The following is a 13,947-nucleotide window of genomic DNA, read 5'->3' as shown; positions in this document are numbered from 1 at the left end:
CCCAACGTAGATACTTCACTTGCGACTAGCTAAAACAGCGTTTTGATTCTATGCCTACGAAAATTCAAGATCGAGAGAGCAAATGAAAAGTTGGAATAATTATGAATATTAATGTTATGGAATACATCGAGCGCGTGTCGAATAAAATCCCATTCCGAAACGAATAATTCTTCTATTTCCATATCATAGTCGATTATTGTAGATAATCTAGTTTGTTTCCTGGAAAATTATAAAATTTGTTGTACGCATCACGTATTAATCGTAAATGGATCATATATATTAATATCGTACATGGATTGCATACACATATATACTTTTTGGTCTCTGCCTGATATATTATTATTCATGATCTATGTATGTATATATTCTTTTCTCGGGTACCTATACTTTAATTAAATCACTGTTTTGCTACGAATTTTGGAAGAAATTTATGCTCATTATTAATTTTCCTTTCCTCAAGCTTTAGGTTTCTTCAAGCTGCTGCGTTACTGTCACATTTTTAATTTAATATTTCGAAACCCCATTTTCAATCAAGTTCACGGCTCCTCTGGCATTTTATTCACGTATTCGTAGAACTATTTTAACTGTTGATCGTATTTTTTAACGACCGCATACTCAAACAGGGAGACTTCGTGGCTTCTCCAAAAAATGTCTCTTCACTCCCGACTCACAAGCCATAAGTACCTTTGCATATTTGCAATTCAATGGCTGATTAAACGAAACCCTGCAATAGTCAATAAGAGACAAGTAAGCTCGTAGTCCTAATACTTACATTTATTAATGTAAACTGTCTCACTGAGGAGAGTCTGAACGCGATGTGCCGATTGAATTAAGCCTCAAATATTTGTAAAAGGAATAATGAGCGTTCTAGTATCTAAACTTCGAAGAGATTGGTGGTTACATGATTTGAAGAAATCTACACCATTCATTGGATTAGGCATCTAATCTCTGTTCTTCCAACGCAGCTCACCGTCATTTTATATTTATACACATTTATGACTTATTTGGCTAATGATGTGCGTAGGTATGAGCTCCGCCTCCGGCTCTGAAGTTCGAGAAATCGAAATTTGGCTTGTATTGTTCAGAAGGCAGTTCCCATACATCTGATGTCGCCGAATCTGGAACGTCAATCAAATCTTTGTAGATAAAAATTCGTATCTGAAATGATGTGTGCAATTCATCCACGAGTGCATGCAATAATCGTACGTAGTCGAAGCTTGAACTGCAGTACATGATTGAAACCGTAATTTTCGGAAATATCTAGCCAGGCATAGCGTCTTGTCTATAAGAGTAACCGAAACAAATAAGTGGATACATGAAAAATATTATATTTTCTAAGTATCAAGTATTTTACTTCTCACGTCTGGAAATCAACTTCGGCCCCTTGAAGCAAAAGTACTGTTCAATTATCGTGCTCATTATCATGCAGATTTAGCATCGCGTTAACTGCTTCATCCAACCAATAAACCACTTCCCAAGTAAATAGTAGAATGTGAGATGAAAATCTGACGAAATTATGAATAAATACGTTCCAGTCGGTTATTTTACGCGGAACTTCGGACATCGTTTACTGAAATCTATTTTACTCTAATACATAAGTACCTTTATACGAGAGATTGGAAAAAGTCAGGTTGTATTTTCTCGGCGTGGGTAGTAAAGGAAAGAGTTTCTTCTGCGGCCCCTCCTCGCGGACCATCGCATCCCACCGCGATCTTCGGGTTAAAGCATTCTCTGTGTTCGCCAGTAAAAGCTCAGAATCCAACCAAGATCGGCACAGACGGCATCATGCATTTGGTGAGTACAAACACTCATCCACAATTTACGTTCCTTTGGCATCGCGTAAATTCGCGGTGGTGCATTGGTAGTGGACTTCGTTTTGACTAACACGATTGGATGGTGATTGGTGTTCAGTGACAGTGCGTAAATCAAGGATTATTAAAATTTAAGGGTATCGTTACTGTGCAGACCGATTTTATGTAGGATTGTCAAGCTGAATGTCTTGAGTGCGAATATTTTGCTCTATTTGTATTTGATTTTCTCGATTCATTCTCTCGTAGAATTTCAGAGAGGGCCGATGTGGAGTAAAAGTTTGGACAGAATAATCACTAACGCAAGCATCAAGCAAGGGTTCAATTCGAAACTATCAGGACCACAAAATAAAATTTACAATACTTACAACTAAAAGTGCAAAAATAAGAGTAACGTACGGTTCTTATAGTGGCAAAGATTTGCATTTTTGCCAACGTCTGTAATCTTGATTCAAGGATGGGTCTAGAATTGCTATCAACCAATTCTGTTTATTTCAAGTTTTGATAAATTCGTACAACAGGGCGTAATTATCTAATAAAAAAATTGTAGACAAAAATTGGAAAATAATCAATTCTAATCGGCGGTTTTGATTCCATTATGTGAACTTCGGATCGGTGCACGTGAAGTCTTTAAAAAAAAGTGAAAGATTCAAGGATAAATTATACTATGTACGATCTTAACACTATAGTAATTTTCTTTCTCGCAGTCGGGAGACTTACAACGACTGTGAACCCATTACTTACCCATTATCGTTAAAAGAGCCGGTTGAACCGTGAGATCTCGAGCATCATCGCGTCTTATAAAAAAAACTGTGCTCCACTAATCATTTTCTGCAATTTACATGCGAGAATTGCGACCAGACAAAGAACTAGTCTATTTTCTAGCCGGAGTATTAAAATCAATGAAACGATTTCAGTGTATTATGGGAATAGTTGTAAACTATATTTTCAAATAGTAAGTCTTCTTCGCCAGTGCGATTAGAGAGTTTCGGTCGAGATTTTCACTTTGAACAGCAGAACCCAGTGAAGATGTTAATATTTATAGAAAATATTAACGGCGCACGCGTTAAACAGGTAGAGTCGGTCAGCTCATCGTCAGTTGTTTCAGGTGCTGGGAACTTGTTCGCATGTAAGCACATACGTGCTGTACGCGTTATACCATATGCAGGTACGCGGAACTTTGCACACGCACATCTGCCGAGTGGTTTTAATTACGAGTGTATGCGTCGCTGCTTGGATGGAAAAAGAAAGTTGTCCCCTCGAAACGATGATACTGAGAAGCCGTAATACCTCTTCACATTTCCATGCTCTTTGAGATTCCGCACGGCTCCCAGTTGAACGTTACGATACGATATCCAGCTTGGAAACGATCGCCATACGTCGATACGCTTCCTTGATCGATCGCCCCCACAAGCCTTGTTTCTTTACTCAACTCTGTTGTATCGTTGACGTCGTACGTGCAATCTTGTTCAAATTGGCAAGCCTAGACACGAAATTAACATATCCGTTAGCACGCACATTACACGGTCGCTAGATTTTCAATTTCGAACCAAGTAGGCGGCTAGATTTTTAGCGCCCTAGTTCTCATGTAGGACGTTTCTTCCGGGAGATAACTGCAATACGGGGCTAATCAGTAATTCCTGCATACCTAGACGATAATTGCGTCAGGATCTTCGTCAGGGAGGAGAACATTCGCGACGCCACGAAATACTTTGATGTTTCTAAGGGTCAAAGAGCATTTGCTATTACCTGGCCAAATTAGGAAATGACTAACAATAAAGTGAATCTTGCAGCATCGCTGTTAAACACGCGCGCACGTTGGCATACATACCGTAGTCGGCTGATTAGCTCCAATCCCTGCTTACCTATAGTCAGGCACGATTCTCGTTTGAACATTTTCGCAAGTTTCTCTTTTTTACCCTATTACCTACGGGCAATTCAAATGTCTTCCATGTATCCGATTACGAGTAAGATGATCTTCGTTAAAATCTCAAAGATCTGCCCGTCGAGTCATAACGTGTTACACGATGTTATATGTTACACGAACTAGTTTCTACTTCGTACTTGGTTCATTACCATATAGGTACGTCGTACATACATGCATCCGTAATCGTTTCCCCTCGGGCGAGAAATCTGGGCGTGTGGTCCGTCACACAGCGAGTCACGTCAGATAGACAAAGTTAATTTAGATCCCGTAGAGTGTTCACCACTATGCCTGCACATTATGTATTCATCGTTGTGAACAATTGAGAGGGCGTGAGGACGCGAGGACATGATTAAAAAAAAAGAATATGTAACGTATGGAGATTCCGGCAAGCGTAAATATGGGAGTGGCTTTGAAGCTTCGGCTCCTTCATCGTCACTTTCCCCATCTCTGGAGAAGAGTCGTGAATTATTCGCGAAAGGGAAGGGGGAGGGCACGACATTCCGCAAGATAAAGTTCGCATCCTTTGCTCGAAGGTATAGTTTTGATTGCTAAAGGATCGCAAAGGTCAATCAGAATATGCTCATTACAATGAAGTAAGACTGAAATAAAAACGCTCAAACGAAATATCATGCGGTTCTCTCGCGTGTCTGCTGTAATAGACGAGGGTTCACACGCGTGTTATATTTTCATTGTTGAACCTATCAATGTATAACTAACTCTATCACGGGTTTTCAGACTCACGTTGTTGTCAGAGTTGAGCAATTTTGATCGGTAAATATGCACCAACAATAAGAGAATAATATTCTCGACTTGAGGTTGAAAGATTAAGCTTTCGAAAGTGTAATCTCGAATACGTTTTTCTCTTGTCAGTGACGCAAGCCTGCGAATAAATTGCGTACGTTAGTCTTGAGTGATCGATATCTGGATCAGTACCCGACTTTCGCAATTAGCAACTCGTCTATTTTACACTGTCGAGGAATATGTTAATTTTATTTCAATAACAACACAAAATACATCAAGTTTAATTATTGTAGGATGAATACAGGCATGTACCGACTACTGTTCAGAATTTCCAGAACACGTGTAGTCTTCTACTTGCGCGAATGGACTCATAACGTCTCGGCTTTCTCTGCACTCGTTGACGATGAGAGAACTGTGCGAGTGTCAATTTATTCAGGAAGTCAGCTCATACGCATCTTTAATAATATATATATATATATAATATATGGACGAACGCGATCACGCTGAAAAGATTTAATCGTGCCTAAATCCAGGTGGTGAATTTTCAATTGATGATATTATACCAAAACCGACCGTCCATGTCACGCTAATGACCAATGCCGAACGACTAGTAGCTTCCTCATGTAACTGAACACATCTTGAATAAATGAATAAACAAACTCCTGCACGCGGATCTTCTTAACGTACGGCTTTAAGGTTGGAATAACGGAGTCCACTTTCTCCCGCAGCTGTCGTTGTGTGCTGTTGTATTGAAGACCCCGATGCACGCCGGAGTATACACCGTATATTATCCGACATCGGGACTTGGGCCTCGTTACGGTTCGGTCGGGCTCGCGTTTATCCCAAGTCAATTGATGCCCCTGCAGAAATTCTAGGCCACGTACAGTCGGGAAATATTTGCAACGGATTCATCGGTCACAGATAATTTGCTTGCTTATTCAATGAAAACAATTTGAATTCGCCAAATATTTCCTTGCAGCTTTCTCGAGTTATATTGGAATGTGCATTCGAGATGACGGCATAAAATCTCTTTCTGCAAATATGCCCAATTCGCATTATTACACAGTAATACCTTTGCTGTTTCAACCATTACTCCATCGGGTACAAATTTAGAAAAAATTTTTTGAATAACGCAGAGTTGCGCATGTATATGTCCTCGGTGTCAATGGCAATCTCATTAATGCTCTCAGTCACGGTGCGATCCGGCTTCTTCGTGTTTGATGAAAAATATGTCGGCTTTATTGCAGCTATTACATGTTATTACAGTTATCATAGCGTCCTCCATCTCTAGTAGGTAGATGTGTTTATTCGTACGATTACCGAGTCGGCTTCAGTACAGGTGTGCTAAGGACATACATGGGTAAATGCACCGGTTAACAACCGTTTCAATACACTTATTGTAACATCCGCAACGTCATTATCCTTGTCACCTGCTTCCACCGGTCATTAACTAGTGTCAGACATTTACCGCATTATACGATGCTGCCCGTTCATTTGACGGATGGTTTATTTTGTGAAGGAATTTAAGGAGTGTGCCTTTCGCAAATTTCAAAAGGCTTTATGTATCTGGACTATGTTCTTCTTTTCTACAGATCGTACTGGAATATTCTGATTAGGTATTTCCTTTTGAAGCACGACGACAAAGAAAGAGTAACATGTATCACCTTACTTAGTTGAGCTTAAAAGTTACGAAAGGAGTGAAATAATGTAAGGTAGCGTTTCCCTTACAGTAAGATTATCATCCACTCGTAAATGAAGGGACGTAGGGACTGTGCAGGAAACGTGTCCAAGAAGTAGTTTTGGCAAGGTTGTGTTACACCGGCATTAAAGTAAATAATTATCTGGGTTGTCAAGAAGCATAATTATGCGACATTACATAGTTACCACGCGCTGGGTTGGTCTTGATTTGAATGCGAAGACGCCTTCTGAAGAGATGATGATCTTCTGTCGTCAAATAAATAAAGTTCGTGTAAGTAGAAAGTGGTGGAACAAACTCGGTATTTTCCACTCAATGATTATTATTCACAATAAATTTTTACTAGATTAGCTTGAATTTGGAACGTGTGAACTCGTTTGATCGGACTTAACGTCGCAGGTGTGAAAATTTATGCCTACAAATCCGAAATAATCCGAAAGTTTGATCTTAAGTATAAATCAGAATAAGTCGTCGAAAATTCACCGATTCCCGTGGTCGTTTGACTTTTTATTTAATAAGTGAAAAGAAATTCGTGAACAGGTGCAGAGTGGAAATTAGGAATTTGCATTCCTCTGTAGCATGGGGCTGCCTATGTGGGTTCCGTCTTTCGCTTAAAGCTCAGCAAACACACGCGACAACGTGCCAGGGCATTGATTCCCTGTATTTACATGTTTATGCAAGTACAGGCAACAAGTTTCGCTCACACGGGCGATCCTTGCTACGTACGAATATGCCGCTCATCCATTTCCCGAAAAAATACCCACGTGTGTAGACCATAGCACCAACTCCGTCTCACGGACGCGCGTGTACAGGTATTTATAACCAACACACCGGGATTCAACTCCTCAAGCATGTTAGTACGTACATGCGGAGGCACGTAATTCGTGAGAGAGATCGAGTGAAACGTCTTGCGCCTCGAGCCAATCGCGGTATATTAACAACCGCGACGACGAATTCTCATATCTATTGGCATTTCTCATTCATCATAGGAGGTTCCGGCGTTACATTCAAAAAACTTTCGAAAACGATTCGATTTCATTACCACCGAATAACATAAACTTCCGATTTTGCTTTCAATGCCAGCCGTTACCCTTGAGAAACCGAATGCCGTGGATCAAATAATTTTCATATGATGTTGCTTTCTGGTTGTGTCACTCTCTTTGCGAGACTTATCAAGTCCCTGCTCACTGTGGTGAGCGATTACAATGATCAGGACGGTGCTTTTGTGCTTTTGGCAGTTTCGCGTCCGTCGTTTAACTCACCGTTTTTCATGATTACCCGCAATGTTGTAACGGTGACATGTTACAGCAGTTTATACGTATGTAACTGTATAGGATCCCTGCGGTATACTTATACGGGTACTTCACGATGCCTCGAAACTTTCCCACGTTGGAATAAGTTGTCATTGTTGTTGCGCATAAGGAGATTGTTATCGAAATGAGTAGCACAAGATAAGGCATGAAATTATGTAAAAAATATGACAGTCTTGTGCAATCAGCTGTAGTGGATGAGGGCATGTCTGAGTACATATTGAAATAGTTTTTAAGACGAGTGAGACGGTAGACTGCAATAACCTGGGAAATGAATCATTCACCTCAAAAGCTATTTCGGGGTTAATTAATGCTGAAGCAGTAACAAAGCTTACGAGTCATACGTAATCATTTCACGCAGTTAGAGTTACTAAAACGATAAATATCCTGCATTCATGTATGCACTGGAATGTGAATCTGCAAGCTTTTATACCTACTTGAGGCGTTTAACATGTACCATAACTATCAAGATAAATTATATTTAATTACTGAGTATAACTTACTGAGTATAACTTACTGAAGTTGGAATATTCAGCACACGCAGGTGCGTAGGCCATAAAATCTGCATACCCACAAAGATGCGAACTCCTCCCAGTATTTACAGCTAGCCCGCATGTTGTTTGCTTGACACTTTCACCCCAAGGAGAAATCTCTCGTTAAATCTACAGATGATTCGTGGCTCGGAAATCGCTAGCATGGAATCTTGGAAAACAAAAACCAGGTTCATGATTTATATTTACTGCAAGCATTCGTGTAATACACCATGTCTTGTTGCGTTACTAACCGATTCGTTAATTTTATAGTAATTATGGATCTGAAGCGGAATAAATTATTGATTGCAGCTAGCACAGAAAAGTCTCTATTATTATGTTCAAGTTGATTACTGGTCTTATCTAGACCCAGATCTATCGATGTATATGGACAAGGTACAACCAATAAACTGATGCTCACAGACAGACATCCAGAAAAGGGGAATTTAAACGAGATAATAAAATAATAGAGGCAGATTCGGAGTAATTTTTATTTATACATTATTTATTACATTACATTATATATTACATATGACATATTTACGATAAATCGTATAATAATTAGGTACGTCAGAAATAAAAAGATCCGTTCGTACTCGATAGTAATTCATCGTGACCACCGGATATATCGATGACCCTTATGTGGCTTGGTATTTGAACAAGGTTTAATTTACAGTCTTAAATTGAAGTACACAGAACCGGTGACTTACTCGAACCTACTGTAAAAATAAATTTTTATTACGTACTACCGATGGCTTTTAACTTTCCAGCTTTCGTGCGTATAACGTTCGTGATACAAATAATCGTTTTCATCATCTACCCAGCATGAATCGTTTACAATGCAAATGAGTAGGTATACGTACTTAACCATTTGATCATTGACGACACGGAGTTTTGTTCACTAGAAATATGACGGAGTTCTGAGATGAGCATAGAAAGTTTACGGTGGACGCTTACGGTTATATACCTTTTCAACCTATCACTATAAAGCTTGACTCCAGCTTTGTGAGTAATAAAGAAAGGTCAAAACCGAATCCAATTACATGCTCGTAAAAAAAATTACTATCCGATTACCCCGTTTACGTCCCCGTAATTATTTCGCGTTCAAAGACCTCCAGTGATAAATAACAATGAATAAAAATTGTTGGTTGCATAATGGTCGTGAATTATTGAAATCTTATCGAACCATTACCTCAGCTGGAAACGGAATGTGATATGGTTGCTTGATTTTATCAGGTGTGAAGGATGCTTGTGTAATTTTAACGTACCCATATAAATGTTAACACGATTGTTACGAGAATCGAATTTTTGATGAACCGATAAACATTTTTTACAAGACAGTTTTCTTGTGAATCAATTCTTTGAATAAAAAAAAAACAGAAGTAGTAAAATATTGCCGAGTTACGGCAAACACAAATTAACATCACACTTTACAGACGCGCATACAGTATCTCAAGATGGTGGGACACGCCCGAGGCTAAAAAATACTTTCTAGCTGATGGACGAGGTTCAGCAATCCATTAATCTTCAAAATAACTATACCCTCACAGTACTTGTTCCGTAATGTTTGCTAAATTTTCACTTTCGGATGGTTTCACTTTCAAGGATTCTATGGGGACGTGGAAATGTCATCGCATAAAATTTGAGATTCCGGACATTGTTTTTTATTTTTTACTGTAATTTTTTCATCTTTATTGTTATTACGTGCTACCGGTTGCAATGTGTAAGTTTTTTCTCTACACACACCAACCAATTAACGAGCTCGAATATTTAAAACGGATTTCGACTTAACGGTAAAATGCTGCACACGTGTAATAAAACTAATTTGATTTGTTTTTTTTTTTTTACCTTTCGCAGCAATTATCGGCAATCTTCTTGGCAGTGGTGGCTATCATCGTAGTAGCTACGGAAGGTGAAGTTCCAATTGCGAATGATGATGGAAGAGGGCCACCGGTCAAACTCGATAAAAACCTTCGCCGGGCACTTTTGAAGGCACTTGCTGATCTGGAAGCTGAGTCTGCTGAACAACGAAAAAACAATGAAGACGTGAGTGAGGATTTCTTTGACGAAGGAACACCAGCGGCAAGTATCGTGACGACGATACCTCAGCTACCGCTAAGCGAATTGAACAAGAATTATTCGAGCAGTCAGAAATCGACGATTTCCTTCAATGGTTTCCTAGGGGAAGGAGAATTTCCGAATGAGGAAAAACTCCAGAACTCCACCTTCGTCGAAGTCGACAAGTACACTTTTTCATCACCTGCGAAACAAAATAAAATCTCCGTCACTCACCAAGAACTGAAATCACCAAAGGTTCACGATCTCATTTCTGCTGAGAAATCGTCTGCTGTCCACTTGAAAAATCCTCTACTCGTCGCCGACGATATTGACAAGGATCAAGGTACAAGAAGCATCAAGAACTCTGCCTTTTCGGTGAACAGTGTACAGAGCGTGTCTTCGAAGCCGACAACCCAGCAGGCAGAGACCTTGAGCCGTAGCGCGTCGAACAACATTGCTGCTGCGGAGAACTCCTTGGTAGCTCCAAGGCCAACAGCATCCAGTTTGACATCCAAATCTAAATTGAAAAATAATTCTTCGTCCAGCGATTCAACCAAGAATGATAACTCGGGGGAGAAACTTGACGACAATCAGGAAGTCAAGATATTCCAAGCTCCATTAGTTGCTGCGTTCACGGTGCAGCAAGACGAACGTGGAATTCCCAAGAGTGTCGTTCCCATCTACAGAGCCAGCGGCGACGGCCAAGCATTGACACTTCAAGAACAACTCGAGTTCAAACAACAGCAGCTGGAGAAACAACTTGCCGAGCTTCAGAGGCAACAACTTCAACAGACTCAATTTTTGGCCAGACAACAACAGCTTTACGAGGAACAATTGCGGTTCAAGCAGCAGCAGCAACAGCAGATATTCCTCCGGGAACAGGCCAGACTCAAACAACTTGAAGAACAGAGGATCTATCAACAGCAAATACAACAGCAGCAACATCAACAACGTCTACAACAGGCTAATTTTGATCAAAACAGTCTACTCACTCTACAATCTGCCTTTGATAAGCCCGGTGTGCAATTGGAACCAAGCGTCTCACTGCAACTCCCGAGCCTGGTTAATCCACCCTCATTCCAAAACAACTATCAGGAGCAACGCCGTCTTCAACAACTACAGCAACAGCAACAGCAGCAGCAACGTCAACGCTTACAGCAGCAGCAGCAGCAGCAGCAACAACAACAGCTGCAACAACAACTGCAGCAACAGCAGATATTACAGCAGAGCTTCGGAGCTTTTCCAGTAACTGAATTCCAGACTCCTGCTGTGTCCGTTCCGAGGTTCAACAGACAAGAACTCTTTGGTTCGACTGGCAACTTTGGCTTCAATGACAACAACAACATCAACAACTTCAACGCCAGAGGCAACTTTGGGAGTAGCCAATTTAACGCCCCATCGAGAAACAGTCAGAACTTTGGTTTCAACGGATTCAATCAATTCAGGGAAACTAGACCGCAAACGCCGGCGAGACAAATTCAACATCTCCTCTATCAGTCTGGAGTGGCATCAGACTTGGGTAACACCCGAGGATCTGGGAGTGCCGAAGACTTGAATATCGTCTCTAAAGTTCTGGCATTGAACGTAGGCGCACTTCCATCGAACAGCATTCAATTTGGTGCGTCTAAACGAGTGTCTAGTTTCGCGAAGCCACCAAACGACGCGTGATGTGCCTGAAACTTAAGGGTCTGAGGAACTTTAACGCTCAACGAGGGTCATAAACCTACATGCAAAGTTATATTCAAATAGTGGAATTGAATCGGTTCTTTCACACCGTCAATACACCTACCTTAGAACCGCGATTATTGCAGTCTAAAGCTGTGACTCAACGGTATGTATCAAATGTTACCACAGCATGCGTGTATGCGAGATCCTAAGACCTTTAGAATAGATTCACAAATTAATTATAGAATACAGATCATTGAAATTACTCACATGCCCTAAATACTCACCGACCATATTGAAATTTCCATCTTGTCATGAATTCCGTAAGAATTAAACTGCCAAACGCTTACGACGACTGTATAGCTGACATTTGGCGTCGGAGGTATAGCAAGTATTCTATGAGAGAAAGAGAAATTTGTAATGACATGTCTTAGAAACCTCGAACACAGTAAAAACTTCATCGTGTGCACAATGCATTTCTACTTAATATTTTCTACTTGGGTGTCACTGCCAATGTAATCTGAGAAACGTTCGAATAGGAATTTCATGCAAATTAATGGTCGGATCCGATGCTTTGCGCACTACAATCGCTTGCTATCTTTCTGAAATTGAACATTAGTAAATGGCACTCTGTCATTAGATCATCAACGCTCGCTCTTTTGCCATTCACGTCAGTACCGTAGAACACAAGATCTAAAATTTCACATATTTCCTATTTCCATGGGACGCAATAGTTTACGAGGAAAAAGAAGTCGTGGTGAAACTTATTCAGAAAAGATTCCTATCTCAAATATAAATTCTAAAATGTATGCATAATGAAAAAAAATATACATCTTTTCACTAGAGATTTCAAAATGCTTCCGGCGCGGTAGTTGGGAAATTATTACTTGAACAAATGACAATTCATAGGCACCAAGTATGTGCGAAGATAAATCATCTATCGCGCATAGTTCTATTGAGAAATGCTGACGTATGAATTGCAGAATTGTTTCGTAATCACAACGCATCATTCCCACAGCGATTCGTTCCATCGTGAGATGATTGTAATTAATAATTTTTGTCAGTGGTGATCACACGGCACGTAAAAAATGATAGCATATCTCACGTTCGGATAATGTGTGAACCACGCTATCGCTACTGTTAAGCAACGTAGAGATCGACTAACAAAATTAACTTCTCAACTAGCCTGACAGGCTGTGCAGGTACGCACACCATATATTAGGCATAGAAATGAATTGCCATTAATGATGAATATACACTTTCGCTTCGGTGACTGCTGCGCTCGGAAGTACAATGCAAGGTGTCTCCCGGGATTTCGTATCATGTCTGGATAATCCTCCTCCTTCTGTCCTCAATTTCACACACCTATGTCCGGCATGGATTTCAGTTTACGATTTCTCTCAGTGAATAGCTATCGACGTTAGTTTATTATATTTTCAACAATGATATCCGAATGCGACGAACAAGCTCATAAGTTCCCGTATAGCATATCCGCACTAGGTGCTACAGTAGATTTATAATTCACTTTAATTAAATTTCGAAAATTAAACATACTAATTCGCCAATAGGTTTACGTTGCAGTTGTAAGAATCTATAGTTCTAAGAATTAGAAGTAGAGATTTTATGTTATGAATAATATTAAGTTGTAGAAATGTTCGCTTATAATTTATATCGTTCTGCTAATATTGTTATCTACAAATATCTCTGTATAAATGCCAATAAATATTAATTTACTTGAGTCCCTAGTTATTAATTAGCACCGCACGTGATCACATATGTTTTACATTTAAATTTTTTATGAAAGTTCTTCATTTCGAATTCAGGTAGCGAGTGGTCTCGCTTCACTTTGATTATCGAAAATGTAATTTATATTTTAATTACTCGATTAAACTGATTGGATCATTCCACCGTATAAATAGGTATACCTATCTAATTTCCTAAACTATTTGAAAGCAGCTTAGTTACAATCACTTACCGAACCACGTGTGAGGAGTCGTAATATCGAAAATTACTTCAATAATCAGAGATAATCGAGGCTAAGAAAACCGGTCTCAGTTAATAAAATAGTGAATATAATTAAACGGTTGGCATTTTCGGTAAAGTTTAAGAAAGTTTTTCAGTAAAAAGTTTATACTCTTTATTAATTTTGCCAGGCAATAGTCCTACATTGAGCACTTGTCAAATGATCATAAACACAAAGGCTGAAAGTATT

At 39.6% G+C, this 13,947-nt stretch overlaps 1 protein-coding gene across 1 annotated transcript; it reads left to right on the top strand.

The window, feature by feature from the left end:
- The first annotated feature begins 1,724 nt into the window (after positions 1-1,724).
- On the top strand, positions 1,725-13,512 carry LOC124213863 (mediator of RNA polymerase II transcription subunit 15). Its single transcript, XM_046615562.2, has 2 exons — positions 1,725-1,794; positions 9,870-13,512. Exons 1-2 carry the CDS (start codon positions 1,786-1,788, stop codon positions 11,736-11,738), a joined length of 1,878 nt encoding a protein of 625 aa, XP_046471518.1. The 5' UTR covers positions 1,725-1,785; the 3' UTR covers positions 11,739-13,512.
- Positions 13,513-13,947: the final 435 nt, after the last annotated feature.

Source organism: Neodiprion pinetum, chromosome 3, assembly GCF_021155775.2.
Source record: "Neodiprion pinetum isolate iyNeoPine1 chromosome 3, iyNeoPine1.2, whole genome shotgun sequence".
NCBI lineage: Eukaryota > Metazoa > Arthropoda > Insecta > Hymenoptera > Diprionidae > Neodiprion > Neodiprion pinetum.
This window is presented reverse-complemented; position numbering and strand designations above follow the sequence as displayed.